The 25,927-nt window shown below is 38.6% G+C and overlaps 1 protein-coding gene across 2 annotated transcripts in view; it reads right to left on the reverse strand.

The window, feature by feature from the left end:
- LOC121320950 (protocadherin-17-like) overlaps nt 1-24,999 on the reverse strand; it is a 47,515-nt gene extending 22,516 nt beyond the window's left edge. The window contains exons 1-4 of one of the 2 annotated variants that reach the window (XM_041259788.1): nt 24,420-24,999; nt 20,798-23,603; nt 4,457-4,515; nt 4,158-4,327 (exon numbers count right to left, since the gene is read on the reverse strand). In XM_041259788.1, the coding sequence (XP_041115722.1) occupies nt 4,158-4,327; nt 4,457-4,515; nt 20,798-23,281 (2,713 nt within the window). In that variant the 5' untranslated portion in view covers nt 23,282-23,603; nt 24,420-24,999. Of the gene's footprint in view, nt 1-4,157; nt 4,331-4,456; nt 4,516-20,797; nt 23,604-24,419 lie in introns of both variants that reach the window. The other variant, XM_041259786.1, reaches the window with a different exon arrangement.
- Nucleotides 25,000-25,927: the final 928 nt, after the last annotated feature.

Consider the following 25,927-nt stretch of genomic DNA (forward strand, 5'->3'; position numbering starts at 1 on the left):
ACACCTTTCCTTTTTCTAATCACAGCCCAGTGTTATCTGTGCATCACTGACACATTTCTGCAAAGTGTCTTTTTTTTAAATATAATTTAGTCATCAGCAATAGTTTTTACGCCTGTTTTCTCCCCAGTTTGGAATGCCCAGTTATTATTTGTATCCTGGTTTACTGCTGAATCACGAGTCCTCTGAAACGTGCTCCTGCCAATCCATCATTGTTCACACTGCGGATCCACAGCGAAGCCACCAGACCTATAGTGCCGGAGGACACAGATCTGACTGGCTCCACTGCAGACCCGCAGGTGCCCTATCAGCCACAGGGGGCGCTGGTGCGAAGCCACCAGACCTATAGTGCCGGAGGACACAGATCTGACTGGCTCCACTGCAGACCCGCAGGTGCCCTATCAGCCACAGGGGGCGCTGGTGCGAAGCCACCAGACCTATAGTGCCGGAGGACAACACAGATCTGACTGGCTCCACTGCAGACCCGCAGGCGCCCTATCAGCCACAGGGGGCGCTGGTGCGAAGCCACCAGACCTATAGTGCCAGAGGACACAGATCTGACTGGCTCCACTGCAGACCCGCAGGCGCCCTATCAGCCACAGGGGGCGCTGGTGCGAAGCCACCAGACCTATAGTGCCGGAGGACAACACAGATCTGACTGGCTCCACTGCAGACCCGCAGGCGCCCTATCAGCCACAGGGGGCGCTGGTGCGAAGCCACCAGACCTATAGTGCCGGAGGACAACACAGATCTGACTGGCTCCACTGCAGACCCGCAGGCGCCCTATCAGCCACAGGGGGCGCTGGTGTGCGGTGAACCGTGGATTGCCCTGCCGACCTAAGCCCTCCATACCTCGCTCGGCCAATTGTGCACCGCCCCCTAGGAACCCCCAGTCGCGGTCAGCAATGAAATGGACTTGAACCTGTGATCTCCAGGCTATATGGCGCATCCTGCACTCTATGTGGAGCACCTTTACTGGATGCGACACTCGGGAGCCCCTGCAAAGTGTCTTTTTAAAACCATCCCTTTAATTCCTTTAGTGCCTCCAAGGGGCTTCACGCTGTTGCATTTAAATTACCAGCACTTGTTAGATACCTGCCACCCTGCTAAGTTTTCTCACCTTCACCCTTGTGTAAATTTTTTTTTTTCTAAATGACAATATTTATACCGTTGGCTATATAATATTTGCAATACTATTAAGAGAATACAGGCCAGTATTTGAATGTTTAGTAATGAACATATTCAGAAATGTTTCCATCCCTTGTGCATTACATGAGACATGCTTTTCCAAACGTATATAAAAAAAATCGCAGTATGGAAGCAAAATAAATGGTTACTATAGCAACATGTATTAAACAAGACACCCAGTTCGACTCTGCTAACATATTTATCCTTTGAAAACAGACCTTTTTAATTAATTCAGTCTTAGGGTTTGCAATAGTTTAAGATGGAGATGACAAAAACATGAATTCTTTATGCCTGACATTCAAAGAAAGTTTCAAAGGTAATGGCCTTGTAATTCCATAACACAAGAAATGCAAAACATTGTAATATGTGCACCTTCCAAGTGATTAAGTAATTTATATTATGGATGCACAGAGAAATAAGAGATAAACAAAAATGTGTAATTAAAAGAATAAAGAAACAAATGCATACAGATATACAACAGGTGGCTAAGAAGTTTGCTAATTCAGTTTAATAGTTAGCTAGAATGGTTCATTTTTCTTTTCTTCATTTAACCAGAGGAAATGTATATCTGGAGGAGGGTCGAATGGTCAAGAAAACAGTAGTTCTTTCAACAGATTACCATGCACAAAATGAAGCCCAATTGGGTGAGGTCAGCCTGAACATTCACACAGTATCAAATGTATTTCCCCTGCATTTTTTTTCACAAAGCAATATTTTATTGCACTCTCCCAGGCATTGTATGGCAGGAGAGAAAGAACTCAAGCGTGCAGCTGCTGATGAATGCGTTTCAGGATTAGTTCGTGCTGGAGGCAAATCCTTGCACCAATTAATCACCAATTAATATACAGCTTCTGATCTATGTCTGCTTAATTAATATACAGCTACTAATTTGGAAGAGATGAATAAATTCATTTTTAAATACCTTTAATGTAGTGAAACCCATTCTCATAAAACTGTGGTAAAGTTAAACAAAATTCACTGCAAATGGGAATTGCAGACTGATTTCCAGCTCCCCTTACTTAAATCTAATTAGCTTTTAAAGCAGGCTAATGTTTTGAATGAATTATACTGACCGCAACACATCTGGGGTTGTGCACAACAGGGGCCTAACTACACCCTGTTTTTTTTTTGTTTTTTTTTAACATGCTCTGAAAATGCATACTTTGTAACTAACGTGCAGTCACACTGTCAGTAGGATGTAAGGCTACCAGGGTAGCCAGGGCAGTGATGACCTGATGTGAGTCAGCAATGACTGCCTCGAATTACTTTAGGTTAGTGGTGGAAATCTGCAGTCAATTCTGTTCTCTGGAACCCGCTAAATCATCATTTTTGAGACAGTTCTTTGTGAAACTTGTGGAAGCCCCTGCCAACCACACTTTATGAGTTTACCACCACTGTTCCCATGATTGAAACTGTCGTCAACAGGTAATCAGTGTGATGCCATTTGCTTAACAATAAGCCACATAAAATTGTACACTATACTCTCCATGCTGCAGGAGTTTCTGTGTGTGTGTTTTTAACACCTCTATGGACACTCACATACAGTGTGCACAGTTTATTATATTTACGATATGTTACATAACCACAGCATGGGGCTGCCAGTCACAATATTTATAATTGGTTGGCTTGAGACAAAATGATGCAAAAAACAATTGCTGTTGTTTCTGTCACACATTAAGCCTGTTGCTGAGCTGGGATTTTGAAATAGGATCTTCTGGCTCCCTATCCTCAGCTCAAACCCCCTTTTATCTTTAGAAATGCTTTTAGCATGTCTTTAAATCAAATCAATTAGGTTGCTCCTAATATCAGATCTCTCACTTTAGGGTTGTAGCTGATTAACCAAATGAATTAAAATTATGACATAAAACCAATTAATCGGCAAAAGAAATTCTATACGAAAATGGTACTGGCGATGAAATACAAGTTGACCGTATATTGCTACAGGAAATGTATTAGCAAGTATTAACGGCACAGTGGTGAAAATATGACCTGGATTTCTTAGCCTTTCCAGTACTGCATCTACTCTAGCATTGTCACTGAACAACTGCCAGCGGGATGAGACCCAGAAACAATAGTGGAAAGAATGTGTTCAATGACTCTTGCACAAACTGCCTTGCATTAAAGATACACATATTACTAAACTGTTTCATTTCGACCTGCTTTGACATAATCTACATTGTCAGCCAGGTTATTCTTAATCCTACTGCAAGATCTAGTGTCCTGAGTGATTCATTTGGTCCACTTTGGGAAGATAGTATAGGGTCCAGTTTAATTGGTAATTTTGTTCTAGGCTCTGTTTTCATTCAAGCTAAAACTAGATGATGATATAACAACGACTATGACAGGGAGCACACTATGGTCTACTTGAAAACATTATAATTGAAATAACATGTAACGAGGCATAAAACAACTGGATACTGCCAGGTTGAAAGTTCATCGCCTTAAAAGGGACAAAATGGCACGTGTACTGAAAACACCTCAGCACTCATACAGAATGAACACGAAATTCATACCAGCCTAGTTATTGTTCTACTCGTGCCATATGTAATTTGTCTAACGGCTGCAGTTAAAATAATGTATCATTTTTAATCAAACCGAAGGTGTTAAATTACCAAGTGTATGATAAGTCCTTTCCCATGTTCTATTATTACATGTTTAAGGAATCATCCTCAGTACAGGTCCCCAGCTTGGACTAAATGGAAGGACTAAAGTGGTTTGGCTTATAAAATCATAATGGGCTTGTCTAGTTTGATAAACTGTTACCGTGGCTGGCATACAGAGCGAGAGAGAGCAAGAGAGAGCAAGAGAGAGAGAGAGAGCAAGAGAGAGTGAGAGAGAGTGCGAGAGAGAGAGAGAGAGAGAGAGAGAGAGAGAGAGTGGAGAGAGGAGGGGAGAGAGAGAGAGAGGGGGGGGGGGGGGGGGGGGGGGGGGGTCTAGTTTTGTGTGTTGAAGATGCCAGAGCTTAAACTCACCTTGCTGGAGAGGCTGGGGTTTAACTGTAGTTGATTTCATCTTGAGGGCCTCCTTGGCTGACATGTCACAGCAGGAGCCTTTATTGGTGTCCTGGTCACTGTCAGCCTGGTCACTGTCTCCATGCCCACTGTCTCTAAGGCTTGCACGTTCAGGGTCCTTGAATGTGGAGCTGCTAAAAATAGAGAGGAGAACCAAAGTGCCTCTTTTACTGACTCTAATTTGAGTAATATGGTCTGAAGGAACAATTCTGACAGGAATGCAAATGCGATGGCTGAGCAAGTTATTTAATAGCCCTTACCTTTGAACAAACTGCTGCCTGCTGCCCATGTAATTGGGCTCTGCGGGAAAATTGTCTGTCTGTGAAGGAGAAAGGAGAAAATTTACGTATTGTGCTACACAGAAACATCTCCTGCCGTGCAACAAGGTTTCCTGGTGGCAAAATGATTAATAATGCAAAGTTGTCTTTCATCGTTAGATTTGTATATTTTAATTACAAAACACAGGGCATGTCAATTTTGCCTTCCAAACAATTCTGTAATTCCAGGTTTCAAATTAACTGCTAACATAAACAGCAGACGCTCTTGTAAAGGGCAGTCTCCTATTTCTAGGTGGACAGATCAAATGATTTATGATTCTTCAAAATTATATGAAGACAAAGTCTTCAGGAGGAAATAATAAATAACCTAAATTATTATAATATGCATTTTAATGATTATATGCATCATCTATGATTACTAATTTAGACATTGTTACACTGTGGAATCACAGCTCAGAATAAACCAAATCAACCAGTTAGGATCCAACTTCCCACAAGTCTTTTCATTTGAATGTACAGTAGCTGTTTAAATTCCCACCGTATGCTTTATTCCTCTCAGTTTATGTATCCATTTAAACAAATGAAGTGATGTTTACTATGGCTCACACAAAGTCTTGTTCTGGGTCCAGTTTATAATTCTAAGCCCCATGAAAAATCTATGATTTTATGAACGCTTCTTCACAGCTGGTACCCATTGACTGGTCAGGACAGAAGATAAAAGACCAACCTTCGTTCTTACGATCAAGCCAATTCTCTATTTTCGCCGGCAAACCTGTTATGGGTGTTACTCTGCTAGTGAACCCTGCAGGCATGGGCCCATCCCCAGACTTTTCCCTGGACTCTTCAGGAGTCTGAGCAGCAGTGGTTGCTGACGCTCAATGAGGTGAACTAGTCACAGGGACAGCAAAGGACAATGCCAGTCCTGTGGATCCATAATCAAGATCGACAGCTTGGTTTGAACCACGTTTACATGACACCCACTGTACCCCAAAGGGCAGTGCTTTCAATAGGGATTGTCACTTCGGATGCCTACAACATCTATTTAAATGGATTTAGGTACTGAGGCGGAACAATGAAAAAATCTTGAAACACTTACTTATTAACACTGTACAACATGTACAGTATACTGATTTGATTAGACGGCTGGACAGACTCTGCATGATTTCCAGTATCCCTAAATACCCCTGATCCTGTGCAAGCGCTAAGAAGGTATTTAAACTCACTCGATACTACTGTATTTTACTTTAGATTAAGCGATTACTTCCTTTGTGAGATGATTTATTGATAAAAAATTATTGCATTGTTAAGTTAAAACAAAAAGCAACTGCAGCTCATTGTTCAACCCATTTTAAATCTTAGAAGAAGGAACTTAAAAAAAGAAAAATACACAATTAAATTACGCAATCAATCTGGCTTAATGGAATTAAAGTTAACTTAATATGAATGCATAGATCTGCCTACCACTTGAATTCAATTACACTAAATTTCTCTTCCAGCAATTGGCAGTGAAGTTTTAGCATTAAAGAGTCCTATGAGGATACTACCATTTTACCTGAGTGCTTCTTGGTTTGTTATAATTTCCATCCTCAACAACAGATACCAGGTACGTCATCTACATTTTTTTTTTTTTTTATTGAAAACCATGTTTAACAATACCTACTTGTTTTTCAATGTTAGATAAAAATCTGTACATATTCAATTAGCTGCTGTTGTTCAACACAAGTTTCAGGTACAGCACCAGAGAAATGTGCACAGACAGTGAGCTTGCAACAAACGCAATGAGCTTGACTTACTGCAATTACAAAATTAGCATCACAGCAATAGTGAGTTTAAAAACTAAAACCATGCAGCAGTTCAATTCTGCAAAGCAGTTTTCCTTTCTAAATGCTTTAGATTTACAACAGTTGTTAACTTGTTGGATGCATTTTCAGTAAAAGTTTTGCAGCCTGATATAGCAGAGCTTCAACAGGTCATTTTGTAACCTCCTGGTATCCTTGCAGCAAGAGCGTGCTTAGTTGGAGTTCTGCAAATGCTGAACAGTAAAATTGACACTGTAGCTTTAAACACAATGCACCATGACAAGGATTTGATTTCTATTGTTCATTTTCTAGAGTACAGTTGCACGGTGTGTGCGTAACTAAAATGTCCCTTGTAAGGATTATGCTTTGGATTGTAAAGATTGCAGCTGAAGTTCAAGGTAGATCCCCAGTGGAGGTTCAGAAATATAGCACAACTGCCTCAAAAATGACCCGTCTGCTCTGAGCAGCACTGATGGGTAAAAAAGCCCTGCCACAGACAGACACGCGGTTCTCAGAGAGATGAAAACTAAAACTTTTGGGCTCCTGAGTAGTGCATCCAGTAAAGGCACTCCACATGGAGTGCAGGATGCACCCTATATCCTGGAGATCATGGGTTCAAGTCCAGGCTATTCCACTGCCGACCATGGATGGGAGTTCCCAGAGGGCGCCACACAATTGGCTGAGCACCACCCAGGGTGGGGAGGGCTTAGGTCAACCAGAGTGTCCTCCACTCAACAAGCACCAGCAACACCTGTAAACCATCTGGATAACTACAGGCCTGCTTGTAAGCTGCCCAGAGCTGCATGGTCCTCCATCACTGTAGTTCTGAGGTGGCTGCATGGCAGGCCTGCAGAGTGAAAAGAAGCCTGGGGGTGGCAGCAGTGAACCAGGTTGAAATTAAAAAATATATATAATAAATTGCCAATTCTAAAAAAAATAAATAGTAATAATAATAACATTGTGCAACATTTTTTTTTTTTTTTGTTCCTGGGTAATAGGTGTTATTTCCTAATTGCATATGCCTCAAAAGTATAGAAAATGGCTATTATTCCCCACAAACTTTGCTTTTGTGACCAGGACAGTGATATTTCAAAATATCACTATTTCCAATGGGATATACAGTATAATCGTAAATCTCGAAAAACTACTCACTTCTAAATCTTTTGTAGTCATTTTTGTATTACTTTAGTATAAATACATGTTAATTTGGATTCATATGTTGTTTTTTTTCTGACTTTATGTGAATGAAAAGACACACTGTGATGAGTCAAAGGGATTTCGGTCTGTGATTCAGCCTCCCGACAGTAGATGGCATCAAACCAACTCGGGACTTCCCTTACCAAGATCTCGTGACCATGGCAAAAGTCATCTTTTTGAGGGGCGGCACCTTGGTGAGGGGCGGAAGTACGAGTATGTAAATTCCAGCCACTGGAGTCAAGTGAAGGATAAGGACACTTGTTAGTTGGGGATTGGTGTTCCACTGACTACAGAGGCGGGACATTACATACTAAAGGGGACGTACTACTGTGTTCGGGGTTGGTCCGAAAGTAAAATAGGAGGAGTAACGGGTGGAGGGAGAGACTAGTTTGGTGCAGCGGGATTTTTAAAAAAAAAACACTAACATTTCTTTTGTCTTTTTTTGTTTATGTATGGTTTACCACGAAGACGATTAAAGATGAGTTATCACGATCGGTTTTGGATTTCACCCCTGCACTCCTTCCCTCACACCATTTTGTTTTCTTTTGTTATTTAATTATTTTGTTGTGTATAGATAATAAAAATAAATTATTTTATTTCTGTACACATAAATTACTGTCTGGACATTCCATTTAATACACTCTCGCCTCACACACACATTTGCCCGTTTTCCCATTGGAAATAGTGATATTTTGAAATATCACTGTCCTGGTCACAAAAGCAAAGTTTGTGGGGAATAATATCCATTTTCTACACTTTTGAGGCATAAGCAATTAGGAAATAACACTTACTACCCAGGAACAAAAATTGTGTTACATAGTGATAATCTTTGCCTACCCCAGCCTACGCGTGTGGATCTGAATCCTTTTTTTAAAAAGGGACACTGCATCTGTGACAAGGACCGACACAATTCAAGTGAGATTGCAAGAAAACTGTGATGGAAACTCTGACATGGACTCTGATATTACAACACAGACTTTTTATTAAAACATTTGTACAAGTAATAATGTGTATTTTTTTTCTACAGTATATCTTTTAATGATTCAGTGTTTGCAGTTATACAAGAGACATTCACAATAGCAGAGTATCCATTAATAGAAAAGATGTCCTTGCGGTTTCATCAACATAGCTGTATTTTTTGTATTCTTTTATCTTGTTTGTACCTTTTACCCAGTCCTTTGGTCTCAAAATTTCTAAAGAAATGAGTCTCTAAAAAGGCTTTTCAGGTTAAAGCCTACAAAATAGTATTTTAACAGGATACAATTTAAACAATAACAAAAAGAAATATGTATCAAAAATACACTGCAATCCTGTGATGCTGTTTTATGAAGATGAAAATAATAAAAAAGATGGGAACATTTTCATAAAGCACAATTCTGAAGCAAGGGAAATCACTTGCCTTCATTTTCTTTGAACGTTGGTGGCACTCACATCTGTTTTGCAAACCCAAGACTGACAACAATATGCATGCAGCTTGCAATACATTAGCTTTACCCAAATAGCACTGTGACATCTCTTAAAAGCATAGCCAGATAATGAAGCACGTAAAAAAAAAAGCACACAGCAAATAAACAACACTGAATTCCCAATGCTCATTATCATACATATTCAATATGGCCTGTATACATTAAACAAACAAACAATAAAGATCAGTAGATTTAAAATAACATACTATCCATCCCACATGATTAAACTGTTGGTGCTGATGATAAAAAATGCCTTGCTTGCCCATATCCAGCTTCTATCCGTTCACAGGCTGGCACTGTAAAACTCAAGGGGCAGTAGTGGCACTGTTACAGGACAGCAGTGCAGCATCCAAAATTTACATCATCCTAAAATATGCCCTTAGCATGAGCCACACTGTCAATAAAAAGAACATTATGAATCTATTGAAAGGGCTTCCCTGTCAATTAGAGTGCAGATGGATTCTATCGCCTGAGTTTTCCTGTCAATTTAATATACTGGGTCATATTAACAGCAGAGCCTTGTCAATAAGGCGGATCTGAATCCTAGTAATGGAGTTATCCTGCAGATATAATCGGGTTCGTATTTATCGAGTTTTGTAGTGTTTGGAAAAGCTGTGAAACAGGATTATAAGGTTACCCTGTGTACAACTGGCTCCCTGGCATACAAACAGTTTAGTAATTTGATCATACTGAAGCTGAAAAAAAACACCTGTCTAATCACATTTCCCCCATAACACAACCTCGGGACAATAGAGAATCTCTCTTGGCACCAGACAGCACTGAATTATCTGAACACATTTTCTGTTTGCTGGCCATACACTTACAATCTTACAGGACAAGCCAATATGCTTAACAAGCATGAACATGACAACTGCTCTAAAATAGTTCTGATCCACTATCCAAGTTTAACATTTAACAAATGCAATTCTCATCTCCAGTAAAGCTTGAAAAATGTATCAGGCTCCTGCAAAGCTCCACTTGGTAAGAACTCTAGTCTTACTGTTTACATGCTACACTGCTCAGTTGGTCATTTTGCTTTGAGCTGATAGGTATAACTTTTGTATTTACTTTTTTTTTGGTTATACAGATAACCAATTAGTTTCATTACATTTGAAGCTACTTAAATGACTATAAAGTTAAAGGAACACAATTAATGATAACAAAATTGAGTATATGTTAACAAACGTAATACATAGCTACCCCCTCCCCTCCACACACACACACACACACACACACACACATTTGGGGCCAGAAACATAACAATAATGGATTATTGAAGTACAATGTTATTAAAAAATAAGAACATTACATCGCTTCAGCCCCACCACAGCAGCCGAACCTAGGGAGAACCCATTGGTTTGCTTGTCTGTCGCTTCGAAATGAACTTCCAACCGCCATTTAACCAGGCTATTTACAGTTTAAAAAATGCTACTTAAAATGATCCACAAGTGGGAATGTTATTTTATTTTATTTTTTGTAAAAATAAACTTGTTTAAATGGTGCTTTATGCATGGTTAATTCACAGAGAGTATATGTGTGTGTGTGTGTGTGTGTGTGTGTGTGTGTGTGTGTGTGTATGTGTGTGTGTGTGTGTGTGTGTGTGTGTAAAAATTGAAATGTAAAAGCTCAGATAAAAAAGACAGACATATGGACTATACTGAGCCACAAAAACCCTATTACAATCTGGGATTACAAAATCTTGCATACATGTAACTAGTATAGGGGTCCAGCTGCACGTCACTTCAAAACTGTGTCTGCGTATGTGTCCATACATTTCTTCGATTTGCTCTACCAATCTTTTGTCATGCTTGGGTTATTATTCCCTTTCATTCCAAATTAGTTTGAAATAAAAAGACACCTGCACTAGAGATATTTGTGGAGCATTTCACAGGAAGGAGACAATAAGGGAATAATTGCATTCTAGTCAGTGTCAGTGGTTAATTATCAAGACAGGACAAAGGGTTGTAACAGGCCTTGCAGTGCATGCTACAATTAAATGGTCCTCTTTTAAAAATAAAACAAATGATGATTGTGCAACAGTAGGTGGTGGAATGGAGAGACTGCAGTGTTGAAGATTGACAAAAAACAAAAACACATCAAATCTAATTTCCCTCTACCTAAATATGCTTGCTGACTTACCTTCAAATCTCTATACAGTGCAACAGAACAGCATGGTAAAGATGGCTGATTTCAGTTTACTAAGAATTGATTATACAGAGAGAAGCATGGCAATGCAATTACACTAGAAACTAACTGAAAAGAAAGTGTTAAATGTAGTCCTGAGAACTTCAGCAGAAAGCTTCCTGAATAAATTAAGTTGTAAACCCACAGATTTGGACAAGCAGTTGTTATTCATATTGACTACATTTCCTTTGTTAATGTTGAATTCATGTTAGGGTTTGGGTTTATTAATTAATATTTCATGTCTAAACTGAAATTTAACAGGAAAAAAATGCCAAAAAATAAATATATAAATAAAAGCAGAGAATACTGTACAAGTCACAGTGTGTAATATATGTGAATGCATCTCTCTATCACATGGACAGACTTACTGGCATCCAGGTGTAACCTTTATATAACTGACACAACCAAACAAACTCTAAACAGGCTATGGTTTATATCCAAGCACAAAGCAAATGTCCAGCCGCAGGTGTGTCTACCCCACACCCATTCATTCAGGGAAATCCATCAAGGGCAACTAATGTACTGTACTGCTCCTTTCAGGTAAGTCTCTTACTGCTGCAGTGGATGTTGACACAAGCTGAGTTTTACACATCACTAATGCTCTGTGATTATCCACACAGGATGTCACTCCAACAATCTATAGTCTTTACTTTCGTTCCAGTTACATTTTGCAGGGAACTTATTTATTTCCATGATGTCTCACAGACAGAGTTCTAAACTGCACGGAACATTTAGCTAACATGTTTAGGTCTAGAACCTCAGGCATTGAAAGTGACAGATTCAGAGATTCAGATTCTTTCATAGGCCACACAAGAAAGTAGCTAGCATAAAAACAAGAGCAGTGCTATTAATAGTGCAGTTTGACACACTGAGATGAATACCAGAAGCCTTTTTAGACAAAACCATAATTCTTTATAAAGAAAGGAAAAGTATACCCAACAGAGCAGGGGTGTCCTGGAGGGCCGTTCCCCTTCAGGTTTGACAGGTACAATTATATAACGAAGTGGGTCTGGACGGAGGTTTAATTGGTTCAATTAAACTATTTAGAACAAGGTTGGAACAAAGGAGTGGAAGGGTCAACTTTGGCCACCTCTGCAATAGAATTACCCAAAGTGATACTCAGGGACTGCTGAATCCTGTTCATTAAAATGCAACACTTAGTGGACAAACATATCTGGTCTTGACTTTTTTGACCAGAAATTGTTGCTGCACTGAAGTAAAAGGCTGTATTAAAATGCTCTATAAAATAATTAATAAATAAATGTTGAAAGCAAATTTACTGTGCAATTACTAGATTTAAGTTTTAATTAATATTATAAAACAACAAAAAGTATCTATTTATTTTAATTTACCAGATTTCTTGAAAGATTCATTCTGGACATGTATTGTCTTATTCAAAACAAGACAATGGTGTACAAACATGTGTACTGTGGCACAGTGGTACTCATGACACTGTGTGTTCTTCCTGAGACCATATTTTATTTGTTCTTTTACTTTAAATATTTTATTATTTTTATTCAAAAAATATATAAGCATGTGAAATTTTCTGTCCTCTAAAATAAAGGGCTTTACGTAATCTTTGTAAGTAAGAAATTGCAGTGTCCAGTGTGAAAACACAACACAAAATAATAAGTTAACATGCCAAGTAGCACTATAGCATTAAAATGTTCAATACAAAAAACAATAAAAAATCCAAAATATGGATTGTAGTGTAACAGGAAAGCGTAATCAATCTGATCTGATCCGAAACCACCGATCTCCACATCTCGTCATCTGAACCTTTATCACTGAATACTTCTAGGCATTTTTTGTTCCTCCTGAGGCATTATTTGGGCATGGTTAAAAACTGAAAATAACGGTAAAATGTGACTTTCAGCTAAACATTGTGGTGTGGCGGTCATTCAAACCAGGGTGTTGACTCGCAGAATCCAATACTATTTTGGTGGTTGCGGTAATTGAATATAATCTGAGATCTGTAAGATATCTATAAATACAAAGAAAACATCATAATGCGTCATATATAAATCCCACTGCTGAGCCGACAGTTGCAAGGTTGTTTTTGTTTTTTTTTTTAAATTAAAAAAAAAGACTAGAATGTTTTCTTTGCCAGCTACAGATATTTAACGTATTTATGTTGATGCTGAGAAGGTGCTATTTATTGCACTCTATACTTAATTTCAATGCACATAAACAGATCAGTGTGTGAAACACAGTGATACTTTAGAACTGTGATAAGAAAACGGGATTGTAAACCTGATGCCACTTTACAAGTCAGCATCTCAAACTATATTATTTACAATGCTGTGAAAAAAATGTATTGTGTGGCTTGCATTTGTACTGACTGTATATATATGGGTACTTAGTTATCCCATAGTTTTGCCTATAGAGAAGACCAGTGCCACCAGCAAAATAGTCTTACACATTCATCATTCAGTGATGACAAATCATTGTGTTGCAAATAAAAATGAAAAGATGTGGCCTTAAACTACTGTAAAATGTTAATGGGTCATTGTAGCAGGGTAGGAGCCCTGCACATGAAGAGTGGGTTTTGTGTGCAAGTAAGTGTGTAAATTGTTGTATTTAATTTAAGGAAGTAACTGATGTCCTGGGATAGCCTGCCTGCTGTGTGTGATTACCAGCTGTGGCTAATCAGCAGGTAGGTGTGTTCCAGCACAGCACCGGGTATAAAGAGGTCCTGTTTGTTCACCTCGGGGCTGCTGAAAAGCCACGGACAACGGCAAAAGATTGTCCACGCTACCCGGACATGGAGACCTGGCTGCGTAATCCTGATCGCCGTGAGAGTGACCCGGGATCAGAAGCGAAACCGCCGACAGCCCTGCTAGTAGTCGGAAGTCGGGGTTTGTTTATGATTTAACAGAAAAGATTAGTTCAGGGATTGTAAATCCCACTAATGTACAGTGAGCGAGGTGTATAGAGCGGGACCTCCATGTCTTAGGGAGTAGCACACGCCATTATTACGGCACCTTTATTTTGATAGTTTTTTGTGCTGTTTTATTTAGCGTTATTTTTTTGTACAGCTTGCTGTAGCAATCCTCTGTGCGTTACCATCGTTGGTAACGTCACATGACCATTTGTATTTACTTTCACTTTCTGTTTGTATGTGAATAAATCCTGCGCGCCTGTGCCAGCGTTTCAACTTCAACCCCTGTCTTGATCTCCTGCCTGTCACTCAACAGCGAATGCACACACCCAGAAGCAAGACCCTGTTACAGTCATCCAAAATGATCATGAATTACAGCAAGTGTACATAGCATGCTCTTTTTTAATTAGGGTTTGGATGCTGATGATATATGCCAAGTGTCTGATCAATCGCTTCACTGGTTGACAAGAAGAAGATTTCGAAAGGTTTCTAAAAAAATGTGTCAAATGGCTATTTTCATTTTGGTCAACACAATTTTTTAAAAGTCAGTTGTATTGATACAGTATCAGGGAAGATGCTTGTGAAGTTTGGAGTTAGTCAAATAAATCATTTGTCAACTGACGCAGGTTTAAATTTCATATGTAAACGTATAAGTGGCGGCCATCTTGTTTTATAAAACATCATCATTTTTACATATTTGTATCCCACTGTTACTGGGATGATAACTACCAAGTTTGGAGTTTATTAGACAAACGGTCTTCAAACAGTAGCAGTTTGTTGTTAGGGGCGCATTTCGATAAGATTTGTGGCAGCCATTTTGACATTAAAATTTATCACAGCAACTTCTGCTTTGCAAACTTGATGCAGGTTTGGATGCTAATGATATAGGCCAAGTTTCAGCTCAATCGCTTCAAGGGTTCCCAAGAAGAAGATTTCGAAAGATTTTATCAAAAAATACTTCACGCTGCCAACTGCAAGGACGCAGCAGCAACATTTTTGACTGCCAATGTATCCAGCTTTTTACATGCCAAGTCAGAACCTGATCAGTTACACAGCCTCGAAGCAGCAGCAGTTTAAACTTTTGGGAAGAAAAATAATAATAATAATAATTAAAAAAAAAACTTTAACAATAACAATAGGCTTCCCAGCTTTTGGCTTGGAAGCCTAATAACTGTCTAGTCTCAGTCTCTCACCTGCTCTCTGCTTCACAGCGCTGTTTCAAATCATTTGTCAGAGAATATGTTCTTGTGGGAATATGTATTTATAATAAACATTTTCCTTTACATAAAGTTACATATATATATATTTTTTTCAAAATAAGCACTGTTAATCATAGGTATGTCAAACTGTATAACAGAGCAAGTGTAGCAATAAAATATGTATTTAAAAAAAATAGTCTGCCAGTCGTTAGTTTAGACTTTACTGTAAAAAGTGTTAAATAATTCCTAGTTATCCACAGCATTTTGCTGTCGTTCACTCTTAGGAATAGCAGGTCGACGCTCAGGACTGATGAAAACCTTAAACTAATGAGGTCATCGTTAACCTTTCTCTCAATTCGTTAAAAACATGCCTTCATAAACTAAAATCGTTGGGGCTTAATGACACATCAGAATTATCTCTTATGAACTGCAACTGCCATTAAACAGGCAGCTATGGACGAAATCCGATCATGTACTCCTGTTTTCTCATTTATAAATAATCCCCTATGAGCTTGAAAAAACAAGAAAAACGACATTCCTTTAAAGAATGTAGCCTAGCTTGTGTAGCATTGTACTCCATTGTACTGGGCAGTCTTAAAGCCCAATTCTTAAACTACCTTTTTATTTGCCGAACAAATCAAGTGCTGTTATTCCAGATGCTCAGTAAAGCGTGGGTGTTGTTTCAATACAATGTAACTGCACGGATAAGTTCCAGGGCAGGAACTACAAATATCAGTAAACACAGTATCACTGGTGCTAGAACAGACAAATGTGAGACTGTCACACAAATATTACACAGAATCTGTGACAGACTGTCTGCTGTGTTTTCTACATGCTTAGAATTTACAACAGAATAATAAAAAAAGATTTTTAACCAAAAGTAACGCAGACGGTTTTTTTCCCTCAGTTGGTTCACAGCCAGAATGACCCATGCCTCTGTGTCTGCACACCCAAAGAGTCGTACTGTTTCAATGAAGTCACACTGTCTGCTTTTTATTTCTGAAAATATACTGCTGATATATCAGCCACCAGAGACCCAGACTCTCACATCTGACAAAATGGTCAATTTTGAGATACGGCCACGGGAGAGTTCATTGAAATGCTGAAAGGAAACAACAGCCCCAGCTAACTGAGAATGATTTCCAACATTTTATCGATCAAAATGTAATGTTAAAAAATCATCCCTGTAAAACAGCTTTTTCTGTGTGTATGGCACTGAGAAAGTGATACTGTAATATGATAAAATAAGTAAATAGCTAATACATACTTATTTATGCCAAGTTGATTTGAGTTGGTGGATATTACCTACACCATTTGATTAATATATAGATATATATATATATATATATATATATATATATATATATAATATATAGATATATATATATATATATATATATATATAATATATAAAATGATGCCACCTAGAAAAACTAATGCACCTTTTTTCACAATTTTGTTCAAATCATACACAAGTCCCTTCATTTCTGAAAGCGCAATATAAAATAATGGAACACATTTCCTGTCTTTATCTCCAAGCTCTGCAAAACAGGTTAAACAAACGAGAATTGTGGAAGAGGCTAAACAGGTTAGAAGCACTGTGGAGCATTCCAACTGGGTGTCACATGCTCAGAGGTGGTGAAACTAGGTCTTACTCAAACAACACTGGCACAGGACACAATGCTGTGCACTGGTACCAAGTATTAACACAGACCAAATTGTGCCATACACAAGGTAGACTGACTCCACCTAGAGGGGAATTTACAGGATATTGTTCAGAAGCTTGTATGGAATGCAGATTAGTCACTGAGACTACACTTCCAGTTTCATGGCTTGAAGGATTTTAGGGAAAGGGGAAAGTGTTTGGTGACTGAAGAATCTTAAAGGTATAGTCTTAAAAGTATATAGCATAAGATGATAAACGATATATTTTATTTCAATGTGTATTTCATTATATTTTATGGCTCTGATAATAAACATGTCTAGAATATTTATTTGTATCGTACCATTGTGAGTCCGATAAGGGCTGTTAACAATCTTTCCCAGTATTGAAATTAATCTACACCTTAAACAGATGTGTATGTGTTTTTAACTTGATATAATGTTTTTAGGATTGAGTTTTATATTTAAGAAACAGTCAAGGTTAAATAATTTGTTTACATTAGTTTAATATTAAGCATCAAAGCCTCTATAGCCTATACCTTTTTTGAAACTTATCTGTAATTGATCATTGAGGCTGGATTAAATCAAAAGTATGGTGCCCTCAAAGCCAAACTAAAGTACTGACATGGCAATGCCATAATATTTAATTCAATTCAGGAACAGAAATCTTTAATGATTTCTTACATGTGTGGAACCTTTATTTTGTTGTAAGCATTATTAACATTCAGCACAGACCTAAAGAAAAACACATTTAAAACAGCTAAAACACAACAAATGAAAGTGCAACAAAATGATGTTACTGGTCCTTTAAACCCTAAAGTGTGTTAAAGTAAACACTCATTCACTTTACACACCACACATACATGGCTCACTATCTTGAAGAATAGCAGACTAGCTTCATGTTAACCTGTCTTGAAATGTAAGTAATACGATTTAACACTTTTAAACTGAATTAAGTATCATTATGTGCCATCCATCTTCTTATTCAAATCAAATTAAAGACTTTGTTTTCCTATGATGATACTCCTCATAGGATTTTGCATTTAGCAATTTTCCTGCAGAGACTTACTTAGAGCCAAGAGACAGAACTTTTTGATCGGTATTAAATGAAATGATTGTTTCAGTATTATTGCGTGTGATGCTAGACTCATAAAAGGCTTAAGGTGACCTTGTGACAGAGGTCCTTTTCTGCACTTAATGAAAGATACAGCAGCCACTTCAGATCAATAAAGGGAATTCTGCCTTTGTTTCCTGCAATATTCCAATAACCACTCAGCTCAGATTTAGGCTACCCACTTCACCACAGGGGAGAAAGAGTTTTTTTTTTTTTTTTTTCATAGGAAATGCGATACGGGGTATCTTCCTGTATTGCTTCTTGTAAATAATAGAATACACATGTTCAGTATATGGAGGTAATACATGCTGGTATGCTAACGATTATGCTTTGTTAACCACATTATGAGAGAAGACCTTAAAATCAGGAGTAACTGACTTATAGTGGTCTTTCATCAGGCCTTAGTTCAATCACACCCATCACACACATTTTTTGTGTGCTTATGAGCTTGAGCATAATTAATGGCCAGACATGCAAACTAATCCAAGTTCTAAAGCTAGCTTGCATGCATTTTAATTAGTTATTTAAACAGAAAAAAAGATAAGTCAATAGATTTTATGTAAAGCAGAAAAACAAATGTTGAAATGTTATTAAAAGGAATTACCAGAAAGTTAAACGCAGACTGACATTTTAAAGTATCCCACTTGTTCCTGAAAGACGACATATTTTAGTGATCCTTGCTTTGCAATTTCTAGTTAACAGTTTTGTGGTTCCCTTAAGGTTCTTCTCATCTTCCAACCGGTCAAATAATAGTGTGAATTATTACATTGCATAAACAGAAACTTGCCTGTTGCATACGTTTAGTAAACTGTACCTAGCATACAGTGTTTTAGTAAGGCTTTAACCTTGTCTGACATGACAGATTTCAAATTGCTTAAAACAGGCCTAGCACAGCAGATATGCACTGGTTGTCAGGGGCTTAGTGGAATAGCTCCTCACAAAGATGTATTAACTTGGGATGTGGAGAACAAGTATACCCCCACAGTGTCTAAGCACAATACCTTACTGCTTACAATGTGTTCTTACACATTTAGTAATGCTTCGTGTTTCTAAAATCGATCGATCGATTTTATATATATATATATATACACACACACTGTGTATATAATGAAGTCTTTGAGAATTGAACCGCAAACAGAATATACTTTTCACTATTGAATGTGTGCTTGGGTGATGATGGACAATATGCTTTTATCCACACGCCCCGGGTGCGTTATAAGTCACAAGGCGATGCAAAGTGGCTTTAACCGTCCGGGGCGTGTGGATATTAGAGAATATCGCACACCCTGAAGTGCCTTATTGCGTTTATAAAATGGATCAACCAACATTACAAACCCCCCCCCCCAAAAAAAAAAAGTATAAACATGTTTTAATTAACAAAAAAAGTAATTTTTATAATTATACTTCCACCTCTGCCTGAACTTAGAAACAATAGTCCCTTAAAACATAAAAAAAAAAAATGCTTTAATTAAAAAATAATTTCAGATGTTGAAGTGAACATTGCCATTGAAAGTGCAGTTTTGATTTGTTACACTTCTTATAATTCTTTTTATTCATTACATTTTAAAGTAAAATATTACTGCCCATTTTCATCATGACACAGCACAAACGAGTCTGCCTTTAAACCTTTATTTTGCCTTTATTTTAAATCACGCAGACCCTTCCTCACAAGACCTGCAATAGCATCAGGTGAGAGTGTGTTTTTTTTTTGTTTTTTTTAAATCATCCTTTGTTATCTGGGGTAGTAACAGGAGGTATCCATACAAGATTTGTGCTACAGCTTCATTGTGACGAGAAAGATGTTATTTGCATGGAATACCCGGTCACTTATCAAACTGACTTTGCAATTTACAGCTTGGTAACGTGGAGAACTACTGGACCCGCGTTAAGAAACAATTTAAAACAATGCAGGGCGCAGCAGAAGACGTGATACCATCGTACCTGGACACATTTAAAAGGTATGGCAGGAAGTGCGAGATTAATTTATAAATGTTCAGCATCTGATCACACACCTGTGCAGGGGGTGGGTCCAGTGGCTGCAGGCAGGCAAAGCGAAGAACGGACAGCGGGAGCAACGGCAACAAAACACCTCTTAACCCCAAAGTCTCTTTTAAAATACCCATTTTATAAGTGAAAATAAAACTCAACATGCAACAAGGCAATTCTGTTGTGTTTTTTTTTGTATACTACTCATAGTTTTTTTTTTTAAATACTGCAATTTAAATATAACTTTACCCTTTCAAACAAGCAAAACTACAGCATAATTTTTCCTCAGCTGTAGTATCTGAGGTCTTATATCCTGAAAAAGGTACTTCATTTAAAACACATACCTCTCTCCAAAAGATTTGCATTTACAAATGCTGTTTACATGAACCTGATTCTACTCACTACATTTGTATTGCTTTTATATGGAAATGAGGGTACTGAACAGGCAAGCTCATTCTGACAAAGAATATTTTAAAACTCTATTTGACAAAATGCAATACACAGGAGTTAATACTAAGTTCTAATCTGCTCAATGTTTTCATTGTAATACTTATCAAAGACCAAGAAAAACATATATTTAAATTAACATATAAATGACCCAATGTAAGACAGAAACTACTAACATAACCTTGTGAATGTGCAAAAGCCCAGCTTTCAGAAAGAAAGAAACAATAATCTAGTATGTCAACCCTTCTTGGCACTACATTTAGCAGCAGACAATCCTTTCCAAATTGTACTTTTATCTTCCATAATATTTACATATTGAACTGGAAAATGAAGCAACGTGCTGAATGGAGGGGTTATAAGACAGACGGATATAAATTGGGTTTCCTACCTGAATTATTGACATCCTGTTAACTGGTGTCTCCGTTGTACTTGTCACCGGCCCTGTGAAGCTGGTGTGACACGCAGCATGTCCTTGAGGAACAGTCAGGTTGTTAGAGGTGGGTTTCAGGTACATAACCTCTGACCTGGGGGAACTCAGGGGCAATCTAGTCTGGTAATCAAAATACATGGGGGAAGTGGCAAGGGAGGGGCTGCTAACCACATTCATCACATTCATGGCATCCCTCTCTTCAACCTCGCTTTGCACCAGCATGATGTCGTTCTTATTAATCTTTTTCTTCTTGCTCTTGCCTAGCTGTGGATGAGAATACTCGGCAATCCGGCAGTTGTAAGTTCTGATCTCTTTGTTTTCTCTCTTGCATTTTACAGCTATGGTGATCATGGCTGCAAGGAGGATGATGGAGACAATGCTCAAAGTGACAATCAAAGGCAAAGACATGTCCCAATGACGATGCTCCTCGTTTATTCTGGGCTCCCCTTCAGGCAGAGAGCCAGTGTAAGCCTTGATTATCAGCTTTGACACCGCAGAAAGTTTTGGTTTTCCATGGTCTGTCACCTTTATTATTAGCTCTGCAACTGGGGTAACTTCTTCCCAGAAAGGGTGCACTGTTCTCACCTCACCAGTGACAGAGTCCATCTCAAACAAGTGCTCTTCATTCCCATCTGTAATCTCATAAGTTAGCCGGCCACTTTCTCCATAGTCATTGTCAACTGCCCTTACTGTGGTTAGAATGTATCCTACCCCAACATTTCGGGGGACATGAATTTCAGCAGTGTCATTTTGTAGGAGAGGTAAGACAATAACTGGGGCATTATCATTTACATCTAAAACACTAACCCGTACCGTTGCATTGCTTTCCAAATGAGGAGATCCTGAATCCTTTGCTAGGACTTTAAACTCAAAAAACTTGGTTTGCTCATAGTTAAAGGATCGTAGAGCATAAATGGCTCCGTTTGTGGGGTTCACAGACACGTATGTGTAGATGGACACGTCTCCTACATGCGATGGCAAAATAGAATAAGATACAGTGCCATTCTGACCCAAATCTGGATCATGTGCCAAAACTGACCCCAAATACTCCCCTGGGATGTTATTCTCAGGCACCTGCAGAAGGTAAACTGGTTTGGTAAAACGCGGTGCATTGTCATTTTCATCTAAGATTTTAACTGAAAAAGATTTGGTTGAATTGAGGGGAGGGATTCCATTGTCTTTGGCTACTATCGTCACATTGTATTCGTCCTGAACCTCTCTGTCTAAAGGTCTATCAGTAATTACAGTGTAAAAATTATCATAGTTTTCTTCCAGTTTGAAAGGCACATTGCCCAGCACTCTGCACTGGAGCTGTCCGTTTCTCCCTGAATCCTTATCAGTAACCCTTACCAGGGCAATAACAGTGCCTGTGGGCGCAGACTCACTGATGGACCCTTGGCGGACAGAAACAAAACCAATGGAGGGCCAATTGTCATTTTTATCAATTACTTTGACAGTTACTTTACAGTGGGCAGGAATGGGGTTGGGTCCTAAATCCTTAGCCTGGACATCAATCTCAATAATCCCACTGTCCTCATAGTCTATTTCCCCCTGAACCATTATAACACCTGTTTTAGAGTCAATAGAGAAAAGCTCTCGGATCCTATCTGGTGCATAACCACTAAAAGAATAGACTACCTGTCCATTGGTGCCTTCATCTGGGTCTGTAGCATTTAAATCTATCACTACAGTGCCGGAAGGGGCATTTTCAGGTATTTCTACAATATAAGAGGGCTGGTCAAACAATGGACTATTGTCATTAGAATCAATAACTTTAACATTTATTTGCACAGTCCCTGATCTGGGATGTTCCCCACCATCCAATGCTGTTAACACAAGTGTGTGATGGCTCTGTTCCTCCCTGTCTAAAGGTCTCTGAACCACTAATTCAGGGAATTTAGTCCCGTCTCCTCTGGCTTTTACGTCCAATGAAAATATATTATAATCGTCTCGGGTGATCTGATACGTTTTTAACCCGTTTTCCCCCGAGTCGGCGTCGTGTGCGCTGGCAATTGGGAAGCGTGTCCCCGGTGCTGCGTTCTCAGAAATGTCAATATCGATCTGTTCTGAAGGGAAACTGGGCGAATTATCGTTTATATCCTGGATTTCCACTTTAATCATGCAGATCTCTTTATCGTTGGCAAACACTTCCAATGAGAGCTGACACTTGGGGTTTCGCCTACACAGTGTTTCCCTATCGATCCGCTGCTTAGTATACAGCAGTCCGCTTTCAGGATCCACGTCCAGCAGATGTGGGGCTGAATTTTCTAAAACCCGAAAGTTAGATTTCCTGTTTCGCTCTCCAGATGCAAGCCTGGCATCTTTGGCAATGTTCCCAATCACGGTCCCGGGCCCTTGTTCCTCTGGGACAGAATAATTCAGGGTTTTCAGTGTCAGGGCTCGAGCCCAGAGCAGCAGGAAAAAGAAAATAGAAAGGTACATCCCTTACGAAGTGCGCGCGGATTAGTATTTAGATTTTTGTTGTCGTTTTAAACCTGTTGATATTTGCAACAAAATGATCATTCGTACACTTCAATGTCATCAGGAAGAAAAGTCGGTTTACGGTGATACAGAAAATAAAGAGGAATCCTGCACAAGGACAGCAGCCTGTAGGTATACGTTTTTCTTTACAAACGATGGTGCTGTGCAGCGCTAGAATTCAAATGAAATGTCTTCTTGTTCCACTGAACGCCCAGAAACAGCTCTGTTGCTATAGGATGCCACTGCAGGGTCCAGAAGAAACTGCTGTGCTGTTTGTGTTCTTCTGAAATACAAAAGAAAAACCAAAGATTCTCCGATCAGCAGATGAAATACAGTAATAAACACTATATTAGTCAGGGGTTGCTGTTTTAACGAGGGACTGTTTTCATTTAAATAGATACAAATTGTTATTATTGGTTTAAGTGCACTGCATTTACCATCAGTAATATTAAATGCAATACAAGACATATTCTCCAAGACTGATAAAAAAAAAAAAAAAAAAAAAAAAAAAACAGCATGTTGATGCATCTTGACCGGTATAGTATAATACACTTGTCTGCTAAATTGTGTATTACTTAGACTGTACAAATGCAGCCAAATGGATGCTATCATGTAACAAAACAGAAAAAAACCCGATTAAACCGCAGTAACATTTCTTATAAACTGCAAAAGCAAAAAAATGTATATATTTATAGTAGCTTAATTAGTACTTCATTCAAAACGCTCTACTGTAGCCATCTCTTTTTCTTTTTTTTTTTTAAAGCGACATCAGATTGAGCTACATAATGACAATGCTATTAATGTAGCTTTCTTAACATACGGTGGGTAAACAGTTTGTAACGAAAAATATACACAAAACAGCTACAAAATATCACATGCGTGTATGGATAGATTAATTTTGTATTCGATGGCTCAGAAAAACCGAGGGCTCCTTCAATTGATTAAGCTGTTGCATCCACTTCGACTGTACTGGCTAAGCCGTTTTTAACTTCAATTGCAACACATTCCAGCAATACATTGACTTTGTTTTGTCCTGTGTTTTTTAAGTACATGTATAACTAAGGTTTTGTTGTTTTATTAAATTACTTAAGACACTCACATAGATATGTTTCGCTCCAAACAGCATCACATTTTCTCTCTTCATTTATCCTTGTATCTTTGCAGAATCTGAAAAGCCACAAGACTCGGCGTTAGCACAAAGTGCTGCTGGTAATACCAATGAGCGGCGCTCTCAATTTCTCTCAGTTGTTTATAATGCAATAGCTTGCCTTGGCTCACGGTGTCTTCTGTGAGTCACAGAATTCCGCTGAAGAATGCCTATTAGAGTGTGACGATCCAGCTAGAAAATATAGATCCAGAATGGATATTAACATTGTGATCAGTCGTCAATGTCTTGGCTGGCGTGCTGCATTGATGCAGGGTAAAACACCTCTAGGTTTGCATTGTCCTTGTCACTTCTTAATTAGTCCAACGTATATTATAGAGCACATGAAGTCAGGGATCCAATTTGTGTAGATTGCACCATTCGTGAGTCAAAATGATTTGCGTATAATCCGTGTGTCACATCAACAGTTGGAGACGCTAGGACAATTACTTTACACCACACTCCCCCGGCTCTCTCTCAGTGCCTCTCACTGACTAACTCTCTTCACCTCACAGTGCGTTAAACATAGTTACTGATCTCCTGCCAACCAATGAGTAACATGGAGACAGAACCTGCCTCTGGGTTCTCCTCCAATAGATTTTTCAGCTGGAGCGTTGAGGGGCGGGGTTTATGAAATCAGTTCAGAGAGTATGTGATTATAGCAGTTAGTTTGACAGAGTAATACAAGAGTGGTTGTAAAATGCTTTATGCTAGAATCACAAATACAGTCTACTTCGTTTGCATTAACTTTCAACTCCAGACTCGCTGATGCATAGATCTATTAATTCTAAGATACCCTCCGATTCAATACTAAACAGCGTAGTTCATGATTGCTCATATGTCTCGCAATAGCTAGTGAAACAAAATACAATATTGCAATTCTTTTCTTTTTTGTCTTTCTATATCCAGATACAAACAAAGTGCACGCTTATGTAATTTATCATCAGTGTTACCATATTTATGTATTTACTTATTTTTGTATGCGTGCGTGTTTGTTTTGTTTTGTTAACTCTTAAACTGCCTTGCTGTCTGCTGCTGTGCTTAATCACTGAGGGTGCACGTACACCAGCGCCCTTCTCCTATGCAACAACTGAAATAGCAGACTTTCTTGTTTATCGAATATAAACAAACTGGATTTACTTTCATATTGCCACTGTTAACATTAAACATGTTGTTTTCATGGAACGACCACATACAGAGTTTACCAGTGCGCCACATCACCCTGGTCCCATGCCTAATAAGAGCAAATAATTGAAGTGTGTTTACATCTGGAAAAGACAGGCATGGGTAGCTTAGATTCATGTTATGAGTTGACCGAAATGTGAATAGCTGTATTTACAAAACGAATCCCCATGGATTTAGGCTGTCGCTGTGTTTACTATGCAAGTTGTAGGCGTGTATAGTACATTTAATAATAAATAAAGCCAGCGTGCCACGACCTGGAGACATCAGTCCTGCTCAAA

This window comes from Polyodon spathula, chromosome 9 (genome assembly GCF_017654505.1).
Source record: "Polyodon spathula isolate WHYD16114869_AA chromosome 9, ASM1765450v1, whole genome shotgun sequence".
In the NCBI taxonomy this organism is placed as follows: domain Eukaryota; kingdom Metazoa; phylum Chordata; class Actinopteri; order Acipenseriformes; family Polyodontidae; genus Polyodon; species Polyodon spathula.